General features: G+C 49.4%; 1 protein-coding gene across 1 annotated transcript in view; it reads right to left on the bottom strand.

Annotated features, from left to right (window-relative positions):
* MUSK (muscle associated receptor tyrosine kinase) overlaps positions 1–20800 on the bottom strand; it is a 384027-nt gene that overhangs the window by 76523 nt on the left and 286704 nt on the right. The window contains exon 11 of the mRNA XM_073552439.1: positions 19370–19393. Within this exon, the coding sequence (XP_073408540.1) occupies positions 19370–19393 (24 nt within the window). The remainder of the gene's footprint in view (positions 1–19369; positions 19394–20800) is intronic.

Genomic DNA, 20800 nt, shown 5'->3' with positions numbered 1-20800 from the left:
AAATGCAAGCTGTGTCATCAGAGAGTCAAAAGAGGGAGAAATGTCAGCAACCTCAATACCACAAATATGTGGAAACATGTGCGCACCAAGCACGAGTTGGAGTTGCAGAGACACCCTGAAGACGTAGGCCAACGTACAGCACCACCTACCACCTCTTCAGTTCGTGTTGGGCCCTCTTCCTCCAGCTCACACACTGCTGGTTCGGCTTCCTCACAGGATCGCCAAGGAAGAACCTCTGCCACTGTTGTCCGGAGACCCTGTCAGATTACACCCATAGCAGCACGTTCCCATCCATCACAGCCATCGGTAGCACAGGCATGGGATAAAAGGCGCCCTTACTCGGCAAACCATCCCCGAGCACAGTCTCTGAATGCTGGCATTGCCAAACTTCTGGCAGTTGAAATGCTGTCATTCAGGCTGGTGGACACTGACACCTTCCGGGACTTAATGGCATTGGCAGTCCCCCAATACAACGTGCCCAGCCGCTTTTATTTCAGCAGGCGAGCCGTCCCTGCCCTGCAGAAACATGTTGAGGGCAAAATAAAACATGCGCTACTAAACGCCGTTAGTAGCAAGGTCCACCTGACCACCGATGCGTGGACCAGTAACCATGGACAGGGACGATACCTTTCCCTCACTGCCCACTGGGTCAATGTTGTGGAGCCGGGTACGGATCTGGAGAGTGGAGCTGTACGTGTTCTTCCAACGCCACGGACTGCAGGACTCCAGTCTGTACACATAGACTCCTCCTCCTACTCAAGTTCCTCAGAAACAGCAGAGCAGGAGCCTGTTACGACCGATATGAGCACAGCCGTGGCCAAACGTCAACAGGCTGTACTCAAATTAATTTCTTTGGGGAATCGAAGCCACACAGCGCAGGAGCTCTGGAATGCTATCAAGCTGGAGAGCGATGTGTGGTTTGGGCCAGCGAATCTCCAGCCGGGCTTCGTAGTGTGTGACAATGGCCGAAATCTGGTGGCAGCTCTTGGCCTAGGCAACCTCACACACATCCCATGTCTGGCACATGTTCTTAACTTGGTCGTGCAGAGCTTTCTGAGGGACTATCCGGATCTTGCTGCACTGTTGCACAAGGTCCGCATAGAGTGCGCTCACTTGCGACGTTCCAGCACGGCAAGATCGCGCCTCGCTGCTCTGCAGCGACGATTTGGCCTTCCGGAACATCGCATCATATGTGACCTACCCACCCAGTGGAATTCAACGTTATATATGTTGGAGCGGTTGTGTGAGCAGCAGGCAGCAGTCATGGAGTACCAGCTGCATCAGGCGCAAACAAGTCACACTGTGCGCCGTTCACACTTCAGCACCATTGAGTGGGCCTCTATGAAGGACATCTGCCTCGTTTTGCGTGCCTTCGATGAATCCACGCGGATGGCGAGTGCAGATGATGCACTAGTCAGCATGACTGTCCCCCTTATCTGCCTGCTTCAACAAACACTGCAAGCACTAAGGGATGAGGTTTCAGAAGAGGTGGAGGATGAGGAGTCCCAAATGCCATCTGCTTCTGGACAGTCTGCGCTACGTGTTTCCTCACAAAGGCCTAGGCAGGGGACACTTTGTGAGGAGGATGAGGAGGAGTCGATGGAGGAGGAAGACATCTCTCCAGAGGAGGGAGGTACACAAACCTCTACTCAGTATGTACAGCGAGGGTGGGGTGATGCAGAGCAGGCCGAGGTCACGCCTCAAACAGGGGACAGCGGTTCTTTGGCAGTTGGGAGTCTGCAGCACATGGTTGATTTCATGCTGCAGTGCCTGAGAAACGACCGCCGCATCGCCCACATTCTCGTCTCGGCTGATTATTGGGTGTACACCCTCCTAGATCCTCGCTACCGGGACAGCGTACAAAGGCTCATACCAACGTTGAACCGGGAGCGTAAAATGCGGGAGTACGAAGAGTCACTGGTGCAGTCCATAATGTTTTCCATTCCACCCGACAGCATTGTTGCTAGTGCTTTACAAAGCAGCTCTGTGCGTCGAGGCAGTGGAGGAAACTCTGCACAAAGAGGGAGCAGAGGCAGCGCCGCAGCACAAGGCAAGACCACTATGGCCCAAATGTGGCAAAGTTTTGTGTGTCCACCACAATTGTCTACACCATCAGCGACGCCTCGAGTCAGCAGGAGGCAACGCTTCCGTCAGATGGTGTCAGACTACATGTCTTGCCCTGTCGCTGTACTCCCAGATGGCTCTTCCCCCTTCAAGTTTTGGGTCTCTAAGCTGGATACATGGCCAGAGCTTAGCCAGTATGCATTGGAGGTGCTGGCTTGCCCTGCTGCCAGTGTATTATCGGAACGTGTCTTTAGTGCCACAGGTGGTGTACTAACAGACCGTCGCACGCGACTATCTTCCGATAATGTTGACCGGCTGACTTTTCTGAAAATGAACAAGGCCTGGATCTCCAAAGACTTTGCCATTCCTCTTACAGACTAAATTAGTGGTTGGCAACTGTATCCAGGTCTGCTGGTGTGTTCATTTTTCTACCACCTGAACTATAATCCCTTTACTTCAACACAGCCAGTTGTCGCTCAGATGTGTCGTCTGCACAGAGAAACACACTAGCTCCTGTGTTAGTGGGGTTCAGTAATGCCAGCTGATCCCCTGCTGTGTGGACGGCAAAGTCACCAGCTCCATCAACATTCAAACCACTACTGATTTTTAACCGTGCCCAACTTAGGTCTCTGGCTCCACTGTCTCTACTATTTCCCCTGACCTCCAACCCCGCCATCTACATCTCTGAAGTGGCGTCAGCACAATCTACACTTGTTCCTGTGTTCCTGTGGCTCAGTTCCATCAGTTTATCCCCTGATGTGTGTCCGGCAAGGTCTCCTGCTCTGTCCACATTCCCATAACCAGTAGTGGGAATGAGGACAGAGCTGGCGAACTTGCCGGACAAACATCAGGGGATCAACTGACGGGACTGAGCACCAGTAACACAGGAACAAGTGTAGATTGTGCTGACGCCACTTCAGAGATGTAGCTGGCGGGGTTGGAGGCCAGGGTAAATAGTAGAGACAGTGGAGCCAGAGGCCTAAGTGGAGCATGGTTAGAATCAGTAGTAGTCCACAACCTCCATAAAAACCGCTGCCCATTGGCCTCTGCATGCGGCATGCGTAATCCTGGGCTCCAACAGCTTCAGTTGGTGTTCAGAAGTGTCGTCTCCACAGAGCCAAACACATTCGTTAGAGTGTTAGTGGGGTTCAGCACTGCCAGCTGTTCCCCTGCTGTGGAGATGGCAAGTCTCCTGCTGCCTTCACCTGCCAAAATCCAGTAGGCCACAGCCTGCTCCTCGCCTAATCCTGGGCTCCAACAGCGTCAGTTGGTGTTCAGAAGTGTCGTCTCCACAGAGCCAAACACCTTCGTTAGAGTCTTAGTGGGGTTCAGCACTGCCAGCTGTTCCCCTGCTGTGGAGATGGCAAGTCTCCTGCTGCCTTCACCTGCCAAAATCCAGTAAGCCCCAGCCTGCTCCTCGCCTAATCCTGGGCTCCAACAGCGTCAGTTGGTGTTCAGAAGTGTCGTCTCCACAGAGCCAAACACCTTCGTTAGAGTGTTAGTGGGGTTCAGCACTGCCAGCTGTTCCCCTGCTGTGGAGATGGCAAGTCTCCTGCTGCCTTCACCTGCCAAAATCCAGTAGGCCCCAGCCTGCTCCTCGCCTAATCCTGGGCTCCAACAGCGTCAGTTGGTGTTCAGAAGTGTCGTCTCCACAGAGCCAAACACCTTCGTTAGAGTGTTAGTGGGGTTCAGCACTGCCAGCTGTTCCCCTGCTGTGGAGATGGCAAGTCTCCTGCTGCCTTCACCTGCCAAAATCCAGTAGGCCCCAGCCTGCTCCTCGCCTAATCCTGGGCTCCAACAGCGTCAGTTGGTGTTCAGAAGTGTCGTCTCCACAGAGCCAAACACCTTCGTTAGAGTGTTAGTGGGGTTCAGCACTGCCAGCTGTTCCCCTGCTGTGGAGATGGCAAGTCTCCTGCTGCCTTCACCTGCCAAAATCCAGTAGGCCCCAGCCTGCTCCTCGCCTAATCCTGGGCTCCAACAGCGTCAGTTGGTGTTCAGAAGTGTCGTCTCCACAGAGCCAAACACCTTCGTTAGAGTGTTAGTGGGGTTCAGCACTGCCAGCTGTTCCCCTGCTGTGGAGATGGCAAGTCTCCTGCTGCCTTCACCTGCCAAAATCCAGTAGGCCCCAGCCTGCTCCTCGCCTAATCCTGGGCTCCAACAGCGTCAGTTGGTGTTCAGAAGTGTCGTCTCCACAGAGCCAAACACCTTCGTTAGAGTGTTAGTGGGGTTCAGCACTGCCAGCTGTTCCCCTGCTGTGGAGATGGCAAGTCTCCTGCTGCCTTCACCTGCCAAAATCCAGTAGGCCCCAGCCTGCTCCTCGCCTAATCCTGGGCTCCAACAGCGTCAGTTGGTGTTCAGAAGTGTCGTCTCCACAGAGCCAAACACCTTCGTTAGAGTGTTAGTGGGGTTCAGCACTGCCAGCTGTTCCCCTGCTGTGGAGATGGCAAGTCTCCTGCTGCCTTCACCTGCCAAAATCCAGTAGGCCCCAGCCTGCTCCTCGCCTAATCCTGGGCTCCAACAGCGTCAGTTGGTGTTCAGAAGTGTCGTCTCCACAGAGCCAAACACCTTCGTTAGAGTGTTAGTGGGGTTCAGCACTGCCAGCTGTTCCCCTGCTGTGGAGATGGCAAGTCTCCTGCTGCCTTCACCTGCCAAAATCCAGTAGGCCCCAGCCTGCTCCTCGCCTAATCCTGGGCTCCAACAGCATCAGTTGGTGTTCAGAAGTGTCGTCTCCACAGAGCCAAACACATTCGTTCAAGTGTTAGTGGGGTTCATCATTGCCAGCTGATCCCCTGCTGTGGAGATGGCAGTCTCTCCTGCTGTCTCCGCATTACAAAGACAGTAGGCCTCTGCCTACACCCTCCTATTTCCTGGGCTTCAACACAGCCAGTTGTAGTTCGGAAGTGCCGTCCACACGGAAAGAGATACTTGCTCCCGTGTCTCAGTGGGGTTCAGTAACGTCAGCTGATCCCCTGCTGTGTGGATGGCAGTCTCTCCTGCTGTAAACTCATTCAAAATACAGTAGGCCTCTGCCTACACCCTCCTATTTCCTGGGCTTCAACACAGCCAGTTGTAGTTCGGAAGTGCCGTCCACACGGAAAGAGATACTTGCTCCCGTGTCTCAGTGGGGTTCAGTAATGTCAGCTGATCCCCTGCTGTGTGGATGGCAGTCTCTCCTGCTGTCACCTCATTCAAAATACAGTAGGCCTCTGCCTACACCCTCCTATTTCCTGGGCTTCAACACAGCCAGTTGTAGTTCGGAAGTGCCGTCCACACGGAAAGAGATACTTGCTCCCGTGTCTCAGTGGGGTTCAGTAACGTCAGCTGATCCCCTGCTGTGTGGATGGCAGTCTCTCCTGCTGTAAACTCATTCAAAATACAGTAGGCCTCTGCCTACACCCTCCTATTTCCTGGGCTTCAACACAGCCAGTTGTAGTTCGGAAGTGCCGTCCACACGGAAAGAGATACTTGCTCCCGTGTCTCAGTGGGGTTCAGTAACGTCAGCTGATCCCCTGCTGTGTGGATGGCAGTCTCTCCTGCTGTAAACTCATTCAAAATACAGTAGGCCTCTGCCTACACCCTCCTATTTCCTGGGCTTCAACACAGCCAGTTGTAGTTCGGAAGTGCCGTCCACACGGAAAGAGATACTTGCTCCCGTGTCTCAGTGGGGTTCAGTAATGTCAGCTGATCCCCTGCTGTGTGGATGGCAGTCTCTCCTGCTGTCACCTCATTCAAAATACAGTAGGCCTCTGCCTACACCCTCCTATTTCCTGGGCTTCAACACAGCCAGTTGTAGTTCGGAAGTGCCATCCACACGGAAAGAGATACTTGCTCCCGTGTCTCAGTGGGGTTCAGTAATGTCAGCTGATCCCCTGCTGTGTGGATGGCAGTCTCTCCTGCTGTCACCTCATTCAAAATACAGTAGGCCTCTGCCTACACCCTCCTATTTCCTGGGCTTCAACACAGCCAGTTGTAGTTCGGAAGTGCCGTCCACACGGAAAGAGATACTTGCTCCCGTGTCTCAGTGGGGTTCAGTAATGTCAGCTGATCCCCTGCTGTGTGGATGGCAGTCTCTCCTGCTGTCACCTCATTCAAAATACAGTAGGCCTCTGCCTACACCCTCCTATTTCCTGGGCTTCAACACAGCCAGTTGTAGTTCGGAAGTGCCGTCCACACGGAAAGAGATACTTGCTCCCGTGTCTCAGTGGGGTTCAGTAATGTCAGCTGATCCCCTGCTGTGTGGATGGCAGTCTCTCCTGCTGTCACCTCATTCAAAATACAGTAGGCCTCTGCCTACACCCTCCTATTTCCTGGGCTTCAACACAGCCAGTTGTAGTTCGGAAGTGCCGTCCACACGGAAAGAGATACTTGCTCCCGTGTCTCAGTGGGGTTCAGTAATGTCAGCTGATCCCCTGCTGTGTGGATGGCAGTCTCTCCTGCTGTCACCTCATTCAAAATACAGTAGGCCTCTGCCTACACCCTCCTATTTCCTGGGCTTCAACACAGCCAGTTGTAGTTCGGAAGTGCCGTCCACACGGAAAGAGATACTTGCTCCCGTGTCTCAGTGGGGTTCAGTAATGTCAGCTGATCCCCTGCTGTGTGGATGGCAGTCTCTCCTGCTGTCACCTCATTCAAAATACAGTAGGCCTCTGCCTACACCCTCCTATTTCCTGGGCTTCAACACAGCCAGTTGTAGTTCGGAAGTGCCGTCCACACGGAAAGAGATACTTGCTCCCGTGTCTCAGTGGGGTTCAGTAATGTCAGCTGATCCCCTGCTGTGTGGATGGCAGTCTCTCCTGCTGTCACCTCATTCAAAATACAGTAGGCCTCTGCCTACACCCTCCTATTTCCTGGGCTTCAACACAGCCAGTTGTAGTTCGGAAGTGCCGTCCACACGGAAAGAGATACTTGCTCCCGTGTCTCAGTGGGGTTCAGTAATGTCAGCTGATCCCCTGCTGTGTGGATGGCAGTCTCTCCTGCTGTCACCTCATTCAAAATACAGTAGGCCTCTGCCTACACCCTCCTATTTCCTGGGCTTCAACACAGCCAGTTGTAGTTCGGAAGTGCCGTCCACACGGAAAGAGATACTTGCTCCCGTGTCTCAGTGGGGTTCAGTAACGTCAGCTGATCCCCTGCTGTGTGGATGGCAGTCTCTCCTGCTGTAAACTCATTCAAAATACAGTAGGCCTCTGCCTACACCCTCCTATTTCCTGGGCTTCAACACAGCCAGTTGTAGTTCGGAAGTGCCGTCCACACGGAAAGAGATACTTGCTCCCGTGTCTCAGTGGGGTTCAGTAATGTCAGCTGATCCCCTGCTGTGTGGATGGCAGTCTCTCCTGCTGTCACCTCATTCAAAATACAGTAGGCCTCTGCCTACACCCTCCTATTTCCTGGGCTTCAACACAGCCAGTTGTAGTTCGGAAGTGCCGTCCACACGGAAAGAGATACTTGCTCCCGTGTCTCAGTGGGGTTCAGTAATGTCAGCTGATCCCCTGCTGTGTGGATGGCAAAGTCTCCTGCTGCCTACACAGTCGTACCACTACTGATTTTTAACCGTGCTCCAATTAGGCCTGTGGCTCCACTGTCTCTCGTATTTCCCCTGTCCTCCAACCCCGCCAGTTACAGCTCCGAAGTGGCGTCTGCACAATCCACACTTGTTCCTGTGTTACAGGTGTTCAGTCCGGTCAGTTAATCCCCTGATGTGTGTCCGGCAATGTCGCCTGCTCTGTCCACATTCCCATTATGGGAATGTGGACAGAGCAGGCGACATTGCCGGACACACATCAGGGGATTAACTGACCGGACTGAACACCTGTAACACAGGAACAAGTGTGGATTGTGCAGACGCCACTTCGGAGCTGTAACTGGCGGGGTTGGAGGACAGGGGAAATACGAAAATCAGTGAAGCCACAGGCCTAAGTGGAGCTTGGTTCAAATTAGTAGTCTACAACCGATCTTAAAATTTCTTCAATGCAGCCTAAGCCTGCTCCGTGCTTGTCCCTGGGCTTCAACACAGCCAGTTGTTGCTCGGAAGTGCCGTCTTCACAGAGTAAAACACTAGCTCCTGTGTTTGTGGGGTTCAGTAACGTCAGCTGTTCCCCTGCTGTTTTGATGGCAATCTGTCCTGCTGCCTCCCAATTGACAGCACATCAGGCCTCAGCCTGCTAAGTGCTTGTCCTGGGCTCCAACATCGCCAGTTGCTGCTCATAACTGACTTTGGCACGGGTACTCCCTCCTGCCCAGCTTGGTTCCAGCCCTGCCTGCTGTTTCCGGGAAGTGTCAATGTCAGTTTGCCACCCCAAGTTGCCATGTCGTGTTGCGGTTGGGTTAGCCGAGGCTAGGGTGCCAGCAGTTTAGGTGCTTCCTATGTGGACTGCGGGTTCTGGTAAGAAAGGTTTGTTCCATAGTGCCAGTAGGACAAGCACCCCCTGTAGGACTGTGTGATTCGGTAACTGCGGCCAGCTTGCGGCATGCCAACTTTGCTTTTCAGGGGTAACTTCTGATACCCCTCCGGGTTCCAGCACCGTCAGCTGGTTCTCATCAGAGCCTTTGGCCTAGGTGCCTCCATCTCGGTATCCGAGTTCCGGCAACGTCTGCTGGTCCTTGGTAGTGCTTTGTAGCACAGGTACCTCCTGCTTAGTAACCGGGTTCCAGCACCGTCAGCTGGTCCTCGGTTGTGCCATTGGCTCTTATTCCTTCTGCTGCCCCTCCGGGTGCCAGCACTGTCAGCTGGTCCTCGCTATTTCCATTTGCTCTTGCAGCTTATGCTACCCCTCCGGGTTCCAGCACCGTCAGCTGGTTCTCGTCAGAGCCTTTGGCCTAGGTGCCTCCATCTCGGTATCCGAGTTCCGGCAACGTCTGCTGGTCCTTGGTAGTGCTTTGTAGCACAGGTACCTCCTGCTTAGTAACCGGGTTCCAGCACCGTCAGCTGGTCCTCGGTTGTGCCATTGGCTCTTATTCCTTCTGCTGCCCCTCCGGGTGCCAGCACTGTCAGCTGGTCCTCGCTATTTCCATTTGCTCTTGCAGCTTATGCTACCCCTCCGGGTTCCAGCACCGTCAGCTGGTTCTCGTCAGAGCCTTTGGCCTAGGTGCCTCCATCTCGGTATCCGAGTTCCGGCAACGTCTGCTGGTCCTTGGTAGTGCTTTGTAGCACAGGTACCTCCTGCTTAGTAACCGGGTTCCAGCACCGTCAGCTGGTCCTCGGTAGTGCCATTGGCTCTTGTTCCTTCTGCTGCCCCTCCGGGTGCCAGTACCGTCAGCTGGTTCAAGAGGACAAAGAACAGGAAGACAACCACCAAGATGCAGAACAACAAGAGAGAGAAGACAAAGAAGCATAAAAAAAACAAAGCAGAAGAACATTAAGCATAAGACTAATACTCTGAGCAAATGATATTATCTTATTTATAAGCAGAAGAAGACTAAGCAGTGTATGGGGGTGAGTCCGTTCCTCCTCGTGGTGCCCCTGGAAAAGGCCTGCTGCTGCAGGCCAAACTGAACGCGGACAAATCCTGTTGTAAATCTTTTGTGACAGGCAGAACGGAAGGTGTAAACTTCTAACTTTTTTAGATAACAACTACAGGAATGCCTGACACAAACAAGAATATGATGAAGAAGAATAGGAAGAAGATGAAGAAGCTGAATATGTAGAATAATAATTGTTGAATAAGAAGAATATGAAGAATGTAAGAAAAGGAAGAAGAAGAAGAAGAAGAAGAATGTAAAAAAAGGAAGTAGAAGAAGAAGAAGAAGAATGTAAAAAAAGGAATAAGAAGAAGAATGTAAAAAAAGGAAGTAGAAGAAGAAGAAGAATGTAAAAAAAGGAAGTAGAAGAAGAAGAAGAAGAATGTAAAAAAAGGAAGTAGAAGAAGAAGAAGAAGAATGTAAAAAAAGGAAGTAGAAGAAGAAGAAGAAGAATGTAAAAAAAGGAAGTAGAAGAAGAAGAAGAAGAAAGAAGAAAGAAGAAGAAGACATACATGTCTGGCAAAATATAAATGAGGCTAACATAGTCAATATCTTTGTAACTCCTAACATCTTTAAAAAAAAAGTTTAATTCCTGCTATTCCATTTGATTGGGCTAAACCTCTATGGCTTTAATGTCTCCTCCACCTCCCACAATACATTCTACATTATTCTTAGTTGTTTTTCTTCATGTAGAATTAACCTACAAGGAAAGAAAGGTTTTTTTTAATTCCGATATTTTGGCCCCATTGACTCGCATTGGTTCCCGGTATCGGAATCGGCGATACCGATACTTTTTTTTAAGATCGGCCGATCCATTCCGATCCGATATTTTCAAGTATCGGCTGGTATCGCTCAACTCTACTGAAGACGCTTTCAGATAACACACTAACAGTAGGGCATGCGAGCTCCTGTAAAGCATATTGTGCCAATTCAGGCTAGGCGTCCAGTTTAGAGGCTCAATAGTCAAAGGGGAATGACCTGTGAGGGAGAACATCGATATGGGAGGAGAAGTAGTTTGTAACCATAGTTGACAACTGCTGTCTCCTGTCACTTTTAATTGATGCAGTATTAGCAGTCGTGTGAGCGGTACTTGAGAAATCATTCCACAACATGGTTATTAAACCCCTGTCTCCAACGCCACTTCGGCTGTGTGCACCATGAACACCTCTTCCATTGTGCCCACTAAGGCTCGTGGGAGAACCAGCACCGCTGCTGTGTGCTGGGAAAGCCTCAAACAAACGGTTTACCAGAGTTGCTTGTTTGATAGCCAATATTATCTCTAGGTTCTCCTGTGGCATGATGTTGTGTAGTTTGCCTTTGTAGCGTGGATCGAGGATGCTGGCCAGCCAGTAGTCGTCATCCCTCATCATTTTGGCAATGCGGGGGTCCCTTTTTAGGATCCACAAGGCATAATCGCACATGTGGGCCAATGTTCCAGGTGTCAATGATGCACTGCCAGTGGTGGGTGGAGGAGCACTTTCTGGCAAATCCACATCCCTACAGTCACGCACAAACACTGTACCTGACCTTGGAACGCCAACATTTTCTCTTGCCCCCTGAGAAGCATCCTCCTGTCCAAAATAATCATCCCCTTCATCCTCCTCCTCCTCCTCTTCCTCCACATTGTCCAGGACAATTCCCTGACCAGACAATGGATGACTGTCATCAAGGCTTCCCTCCTCCTCCTCCTACGCTGCAGACGTCTGATACTTAATGTGCGTCAAACTTTGCATGAGCAGATGCATAAGTGGGATGCTCATGCTTATGATGGCATTGTCTGCGCTTACCAGCCGTGTGCATTCCTCAAAACACTGAAGGATTTTACAGAGGTCTTTCAGCTTTGACCAATGCACACCTGACAATTCCATGTCTTCCCTCAAACTGCCTGCCCGTGTATCCTCTCAGAAATGCATTACAGCCTGCCTCTGTTCGCACAGCCTCTCAACCATGTGCAGGGTGGAGTTCCACCTTGTTGTAACGTCTATGATTAGGCGGTGCTTGGGGAGGTGGAGCAATCGCTGCAGCTTCTGCATACGTGTGGTGTGGATGTTTGATCGACGGATGTGCGAGCACAGTCTTTGCACTTTATGGAGCAGGGATATTAACTCTGGATAATTATTAAGGAAGCACTGCACCACCAGGTCCAAAGTGTGAGCCAGCCAAGGTATGTGTGTGAGTTTTGCACGGGCTATGGCTGCCACAAAATTACCGCAGTTATCAATGACTACCTTGCCTGCCTCAAGATGTAGACTGCCCAGCCATGACTCAGTTTGTCACTGCAAGTAGTCGGCCAGTACCTCCACGGTGTGTCTGTTGTCGCCCAAAGACATCATCTTTATCACAGCCTGCTGACGCTTACCACTAGCTGTTCGATAGTGGGACACCTCGTGTGTAACACTGCCAGCTGCGGATGGAGTGCTCGTGCGACTGCGCTCTGTGGACGAGCTTTCGCTGATAGAGGAGGAGGAGGATCGAAAGCCTACAGTCAACTGTTTCCTATACCGTGGGCTAGGCAGCACTGTTCTACCGCCACTGTCCCCAGTGGAGCCTGCATCCACCACATTAACCCAGTGCGCAGTGATGGACAAGTAACGGCCCTGGCCATGCCTACTGGTCCATGCATCTGTTGTGAGGTGCACCTTTAAACTCACTGACTGTTTTAGTGCATGGACAATGCGGTCTTTCACATGCCGGTGGAGGGCAGGGAAGGCTTTTCGAGAAAAGAAGTGCCGACTGGGTAGGTCATAGCGTGGGACAGCATAGGCCATGATGTTGCGGAAAGCTTCACTTTCAACCAAACGGTAGGGAATCATCTCTAATGAGATTAGTTTGGCAATGTAGGCGTTCAAACAAAGTGCACGCGGATGAGTATTTTCTTGTCCTACTCAGAGTGTCAGGTAGGGTGAGCTGGACTGGAGAGTTGCATATGGGGGAAGAAGCGGTGGACCGGATGGAGTAAGAGGGGGTTGGTGATGGTATTGGTAGTGATGGACTAGATTCCGTGTTGTGTTGCAAAACTATTGTGATTCCCTTAGAGCTTCGACCTTGCGACGACACCTCCACATTTAGTGCTGGTGGTGTGCTTAATAGTGGCGGTGGTCTTACAGTGGGGGAAGCGATGGAGCGTTGCTGGCTACCTTCAGTTGGAGCAGGTGCACTTGTGCTACCTGAGGTTTTGTAGTCCGTCCACGCAAGCAAGTGCATGTTGCTTAAATGTCTAAGCATGCAACTGATATTCAAATTTCTGAGTTCTTTACCTCGGCTAAAGGTCCTTCCGCACTTCTTACAGGTAACCTTTGCCTCATCAGTAGGATTTTAGACAAAGAAGTGCCACACTGCACTCTTCCTACTATGGTATACATTTTCTGGCCTTGCACGCTGTGCTAAGTTGACCGTCTGGCCAAGCTGTCCTGCAACTCTTTTAGTTTTTGTTCCATGTTTTTGGACAGCTACTGGCCTGGCAGATAACCGCTGCTGCGATGTCAATGCCTGCTGTGGATCCTTCTCCTTATCTGAACTATTGCCAGCGCTACCCTCCTCCCCCAATGGATGCCAATCCGGGTCAAGAACTGGGTCATCCATCACCTCCTCTTCAAAGTCATCTGCACCTTCCTCTTTACCTTCCTCTGTGTCACCATGTAAGGTGGTATGGTATGCGGGAAGGGGCACCTGAGTTTCATCAGGGTCAGATTCTGGCTCAATAGACTGCAAGGGCAATGTAGTTCTCTGGGTTGATGCACCAGCAGAATCATCTAGCAGTGGCTGTGCATCAGTGCACTCCATGTCAGATTCATCTTGGACTGGGGAATTCTGGATTTGACTGGATAACCCAGGCATGGTATGTAAAAAGAGCTCCATAGAGTAATCTGAAGTGTGGGCTTCTGAATCCTTAACTTTTAGTGTGAGTGAAGGACACAAGGAAAGGTGATTTTCCTGACCAGAACCCTGCACTGACAACTCCTTGCTTGCAGGTTTTGAACGTTCAGAAGAGGAGGCAATAGAGCTGGTGGCTGTTTCGGCAATGTACGCCAAAACCTGTTCCTGATGCTTCGGCTTTAAAAGTGGTTTTCCTACTCCAAAAAAAGGCAACCTTACATGCCTTCTTGGGCCAGATGATGACGCAGGCTCAACAACTCCTGCCTTAGCTGCTATTATGCTTTTGCCAGAACTAGGCAATGCACCATCACCATCAGTACCAGCTGCGCCCCCCCGCCCACGTCCACGGCCTCTTCCACCATACTGCCTCATGTTTGGGGAAAATGTGCCAAAAATACAAGCAGAGAGATGGTACTGTATGAGGTGCGTCCAGCTGCGTAAGGTGTATTAAAAAAAATCTATGTATATATTTTGTTAGTCACAGACGCTCTCACAGTATGTATTTGACTGTAATCCAACAAACAGATAAAACAGATATACGGAACTGTATAAGAAGTGTACAGCTGTATACGTTTTTTGTGTAACTAACAATCTCCGTATATGTATTTATGGAGTGTCACACACACACTGACTGTATAGATATGACTGTAATGCGAATGGCAGATATACAATACTGTTTGAGAATCGGACAGCTCTATGCGGTATCTGTATGGAAAATTGTCAACCTCCGTCTATTTGTATAGGGACTGACACACGCTGTCTCTGTCTAGTTTTGACCATTATCAAACAGCAGATATACGAAACTGTTTGAAAAGCGGACAGCACTCTAAGGTGTAGGTCTGGAAAAATGGAAAAACTCCTCGGCTTGTTCTTCCAGAGTTACAGCCAGATAGCTTCTATTTGTCCGTGATACAAGGCAGTACACGGTAGTGTGTGAGGAGCATACACCGCTATACGGTGTCTGTATGGAAAATTGTCAATCTCCGTCTATTTGTATAGGGACTGACACATGCTGTCTCTGTCTAGTTTTGACCATTATCAAACAGCAGATATACAAAACTGTTTGAAAAGCGGACACCACACTAAGGTGTAGGTCTGGAAAAATGGAAAAACTCCTCGGCTTGTTCTTCCAGAGTTACAGCCAGATAGCTTCTATTTGTCCGTGATACCAGCCGGTACATGTAGTATGTGAGGAGCGTACACCGCTATATGGTGTGTGAAAAAATGAACGCTCAGTAACTCACCAGGACAAAATAATAAAAGTTGGAGTGCTTTGAAAAAAGCAGTTTGAACAGCAGTGTGCACACAGCAATGCAGCTAGCAGGTAGCCTTAAAAGGCAGCCTAATCACCACCAGCGCTGCTGCACACAACAAAAATCCTCCCCTTTCAGTGCACACTAACTGTACAGTGAAAAGCAGTTTTTTTTTCTTCTTCCCTGCCTAACGCTCTCCCTATTCAGAATCAGCAGCAGCACCTCTCCCTATTGTAAGATCGGCAGAAGTAAGATGGCGGTCGGCGGTCACAGCCTTTTATACCCATTGTGACGCCACACAAAGCCAGCCAATCACTTCCATGCCTTTCTCTAAGATGGTGGTGGCCGCTGCCCATGTCACCACGTTGCCCACAGTGTGCGTCCTCCATCATTGGCTGAGAAAAGGCGCTGGAAAGATTATTTGAAACGCGACTTTGGTGCTCTGATTGGGTTTTCACGCTATGGTCGGGTTTCGATCGGCGAAACCAGACTTTAGCTAAAGTCGACTATTTTTGAATTTGACCGACCCGTTTCGCTCAACTCTACTGATCAGCGGTTGCTTAATAGCATTGTTTCAAACAGGCAGACCACAGTAAATCATGGGCACTGAACAATCTATAATCGATCGCTCAAAGTACATAGGCTGCCATAGTTCTCAGAAGTGACATACGTACACCTGTCACGTGGACCCGTCCTGTGTGACACGACCCGCAGGTCGGTAACTAAGACAACAAAACTGGTACGTGTAACTGTCCTGTGTGACACGACCTGCGTGCAGGTAACTAAAACAACAAGACATGGGGGAAGGGGAAACAGTTACAATGGTGGGCCCTGCGATAGGGAACGGGGACGTGGAGACCTCCTGCACTCCCCTGAGTCAGTGTCCCTCACACACATAACGTTCCCTAAATAGGCTCCTAACCTGCTGCCGATTCGGAACCTGTCACCCTAGCACACCCTACACCTATCCCTTGCTAGTGAGCTGGGTGGTGCAGGCACTGGCTCCACCGCTGTACTAATACACACCAGGGAAAAATACAAACAGGGATAACACCACTTAGCTTTGCTCTGTTGCTATTGCTCCCAGCAACAGAATCCACCACCACAATGCAGCTTTCCTCCAGAATAGCTGCTACTTCTCCAAGCTTTGTCAGAGCTGCAAGGAGCACCTCTCTGTAATTCCTTCCTTCACCAGACTTTACACCAGAGCTCCCTTGAGCTGGTCTCTGTAGTTACTTCCTTCACCAGTCTTGGTTGGAAATGAGCAATACCACCAAGAGTGAGTGAGAACACCCAACACACCTCCACAGGAACAATGATCTTTTGCTCTGAGCCAAAAAACATATACAGTATATATATATATATATATATATATATACACACACTGCTCAAAAAAATAAAGGGAACACTTAAACAACAGACTATAACTCCAACTGAATCAAAGTTCTGTGAAATCAAACTGTCCACTTAGGAAGCAACACTGATTGACAATCAATTTCACATGCAGTTGTGCAAATGGAATAGACTACATATGGTAATTATTGACAATTATCAAGACACCCTCAATAAAGGAGTGGTTCTGCAGGTGGGGACCACAGACCACATCTCAGTACCAATGCTTTCTGGCTGATGTTTTGGTCACTTTTGAATGATGGTTGTGCTTTCACACTCGTGGTAGCATGAGACGGACTCTACAACCCACACAAGTGGCTCAGGTAGTGCAGCTCATCCATGATGGCACCTCAGTGTGAGCTCTGGCAAGAAGGTTTGCTGTTTCTGTCAGCGTAGTGGCCAGAGGCAGGAGGTGCTACCAGGAGACAGGCCAGTACACCAGGAGACATGGAGGGGGCCATAGGAGGCCAACAATCCAGCAGCAGGACCGCTACCTCCAACCATGGTGCAAGGAGGAACAGGAGGAGCACTTCCAGAGCCCTGCAAAATGACCTCTAGCAGGCCACAAATGTGCATGTGTGGCTGCACAAACGGTTAGAAACCGACTCCATGAGGATGGTTTGAGGGCCCGAAGTCCACAGATAGGGGGTTGTGCTCAGCCCAACACCATGCAGGAGACGCTTGTCACCTGCCACAGAACACCAGGATTGACAAATTCTGCTCTGGCGCCCTGTGCTCTTCACAGATGAAAGCAGGTTCACACTGAGCACATGTGACAGATGTGACAGAGTCTGGAGACGCCGTGGAGAGCGATCTAAGCCTGCAACATCCTTCAGCATGACCGGTTTGGCAGTGGGTCAGTAATGGTGTGGGGTGGCATTTCTTTGGAGGGCCGCACAGCCCTCCATGTGCTCGCCAGAAGTAGCCTTACTGCCATTAGGTACCGAGATAAGATCCTCAGACCCCTTGTGAGACAATATGGTGGTGTGGTTGGCCTTGGGTTCCTCCTAATGCAGGACAATGCCAGACCTCATGTGGCTGGAGTGTGTCAACAGTTCCTGCAAGATGAAGGCATTGAAGCTATGGACTGGCCCACCCATTCCCCAGACCTGAATCCCATTGAGCACAACTGGGACATCATGTCTCGCTCCATCCACCAAAGTCATGTTGCACCACAGACTGTCCAGGAGTTGGCGGATGCTTTAGTCCAGGTCTGGGAAGAGATCCCTCAGGAGACCATCTGCCGCCTCACCAGGAGTTTGACCAGGCGTTGTACAGTAGGGAGGTCATACAGGCACGTGGAGGCTACACACAATACTCAGCATCTTTTCCTTGTCATGAAGCATTTCTACTGAAGTTAGGTCAGCCTGTAATTTGATTTTCCAATTTGATTTTGAGTATGATTCCAAATCCAGACCTCCATGGGATATTCATTTTGATTTACATTGATAATTTTTATGTTTTATTGTTCTGAACACATTCCACTATGCAATGAATAAACACTTGCAACTGATTTCATTCAGTGATATCTAGTATGTGGTATTTTATTGTTCCCTATATTTTTTTGAGCATTATATATATATATATATATATATATATATTAGCTATTGAACCTGTTCTACGCCCGGGTGACGAGCATTTATATTGGTATATGGTCTCCATCCTGGTATGTGCTGCTTCCATCCTGCGCCCTAATCATGTCATGTGCTGCTACAATCTTGCGCCCCCATCCTGTCATATGCTGCTCCCATCCTGCGCCCCCTTCCTGTCATGTGCAGCCACCATCCTGCGCCCTCATCCTGTTTTGTGCGCCTCCATCTTGTCATGTGGTGCTCTCTTCCTGTGCCCTCATCCTGTCATGTGCTCTCATCCTACGTCCCCATCCTGTCATGTGGTGCTCACATCCTGTCATGTGCTGCTCCCATCCTGCACCCCCATACTGAAATGTGATGCTCCAATCCTGCACCCCTGTTCTGTAATGTGCTCTACCCTTGCTGCGCCCCCATTCTGTCATGTGTTGCTCCCATCCTGCACCCCCATTCTGTGGTCTGCTAACTTTCTATATAGGTTGAGGGTATGTGCACACGTTGCGGATCCTGCTGTGGATTTTTCTGCACGGATTTTACTAAATCAGCAGGTAAAATGACCTGCATTTTACCTGCCGATTTAGTGCAGATTTTGTGCGGATTTCACCTGCGTTTTCAACTGCGGATTCCTATAATGGAAGAGGTGTAAAAACGCAGTGAAATCCGCACAAAGAATAGACTTGCTGCGGATTCAAATCCGCAGCATATCTGCATGGATTTTTCCGCAGCATGTGCACAGCGTTTTTGGTTTTACATAGAAAATCCTCTGCGGATCCGCAGCAGAATCCGCAACGTGTGCACATAACCTGAAACTGTGCTGGACTACTCTGCTGACTTATCTATATATAGTATCCTCTATAGCTATATACTTACAGATATATGTGTACTATATATGTCTGTATATAGTACGAAATGTTTTTTTTTTTTAAGACAGAGACCGGAGGCACTGTGTGGCGCAGAAATCTGGTGTTTTTAAAATGGCGGCGAAGTGTGGGTATCCGTTACATATTTAAATAAATCATTGATGTCAGCAGAGGGGGCAGGGGGACACGAGGCGCCGGAATCAGCGCCTGCACAGACCACGCTGTCCGGCGCCATTTTGTTGGTGAGCAGAAATGCCGTGATGTCAGGAGAGGGCAGGATTGTGCCGCAAAAATTGGCACCTGTGCAGTCCGCGCTTTCCGGCACCATTTTCTTGAAGACACACTGCAGTGTGTCTTCAAGAAAATGGCGCCGGAAAGCGCGGACTGCTTAGGCGCCGATTCCAGCGCTACAACCCGCCCTCTCCTGACATCACGGCGAGACCCCATGGCAATACCGGATCGGTAAGTTGTTGTGCCGGAGATCGTGGTATGCGCTCAGTGCTTACGCATACCGCGATCTCCTGGGCCACACTCCTCACCCCCGGATGCGTAACTCTGTGGGGTCCAGACTGCGCAGGCGCTTCGCGCTTGCACAGTCTATAAAGGCTTCGGGCAGAGTGACGCTCCTAGCATTATATTATAGATTTTATATATATATATATATATATATACACACACACACACACACACACACACACAGGATATATATAAGATATAGGAGAGTAATTGTACACTGAGGGGCCAAGGATTCTGTAAATGGCTTAAGTTTACTAGGGCATGCATCATCTACAAAATTTTGTACAAATAAGTCATAAAACATAACCAAATAACATTGTAGATTTTGAAATAATGTGTACTGTACATTATTGCAACTTACTGGTAATATTTTCCTTATGTAAATCTGGAAAAAAAAACAGAAAAAGAGAAAACTTTTAAAGACATTCCCATATAACCCAGAATTTGTACAATCCTAGTACATAAAATGATATCATAATAACCTTTATCCTCACATGTACTGAAAAAATTCATTTATCACATTTTTTTTATTTATAACATTTATAGAACAGATAATATTTGGATTATTGTAAAGTTTAATTTAGAATTTTACGTTTTAAACGTAAAACATAAATATTACATTTAAAAAGGTTTATCACCTACATTTATGTTTTACATTGATATGGATACGTCAGACATAGATAGAAACATAGCTTATTCATTGTCAAGGCTATTTGCCCTCTTCTTTGCTCACAGTTCAGTGCTAGCCAGATTAATTCTAATTAATTAGGACTAGTGTTGAGCATTCCGATACCGCAAGTATCGGGTATCGGCCGATACTTGCTGTATCGGAATTCCGATACCGACTTCCGATATTTTTTCAATATCGGAAGTCGGCATCGGAATCGGAAGTTCAAAGTTGATTGACAGCCTGACGTCATCATGATGCACCGTCATTTCGGGCCTTCCGGGGGGTCTCTGCCGGCCTGCCGGGGGGCTGTGCCGGCCTGCCGGGGGGCTGTGTGGACTGCCCGGGGTCTGTACCGGCCTGCCGGGGGGCTGTGCCGGCCTGCCGGTGGTCTGTGCACCCTGTGGGGGTCTGTACCGGCCTGCCGGGGGGCTGTGCCGGCCTGCCGGTGGTCTGTGCACCCTGTGGGGGTCTGTGCCGGCCTGCCGGGGGGCTGTGCCGGCCTGCCGGGGGGCTGTGCTGATGTCCGGGGGTCTGTGCAAGCATCGTCCGATGGGACTACAAGTCCCATCGGGCGATGCCTGCTACCATGACAGTGATTGACACATTAGCCAATGATGGGACAGTAGTAGTCCCATCATCCGGCTAATGTGTTAAATGTTAAAAAAAAAAAAAAAAATACTACATACATACTACATACATACTACATACATAACACATATATACTACATACATACTACATGCTACATACATACTACATACATACTACATACATACTACATGCTACATACATACTACATATATACTACATGCATGCTACATACATACTACATGCTACATACATACTACATATATACTACATACATACTACATACATACTACATGCATGCTACATACATACTACATATATACTACATGCATGCTACATACATACTACATGCTACATACATACTACATATATACTACATACATACTACATACATGCTACATACATACTGCATGCTACATACATACTACATACATACTACATACATACTACATACATACTACATGCATGCTACATACATACCACATACATACTACATACATACTACATACATACTACATGCATGCTACATACATACT

Source organism: Dendrobates tinctorius, unplaced genomic scaffold, assembly GCF_039654945.1.
Source record: "Dendrobates tinctorius isolate UK_male_01 unplaced genomic scaffold, ASM3965494v1 ptg000191l, whole genome shotgun sequence".
In the NCBI taxonomy this organism is placed as follows: domain Eukaryota; kingdom Metazoa; phylum Chordata; class Amphibia; order Anura; family Dendrobatidae; genus Dendrobates; species Dendrobates tinctorius.
Note: the sequence above shows the minus strand (reverse complement) of the source record. Positions and strands in the feature narration are given on the sequence as shown.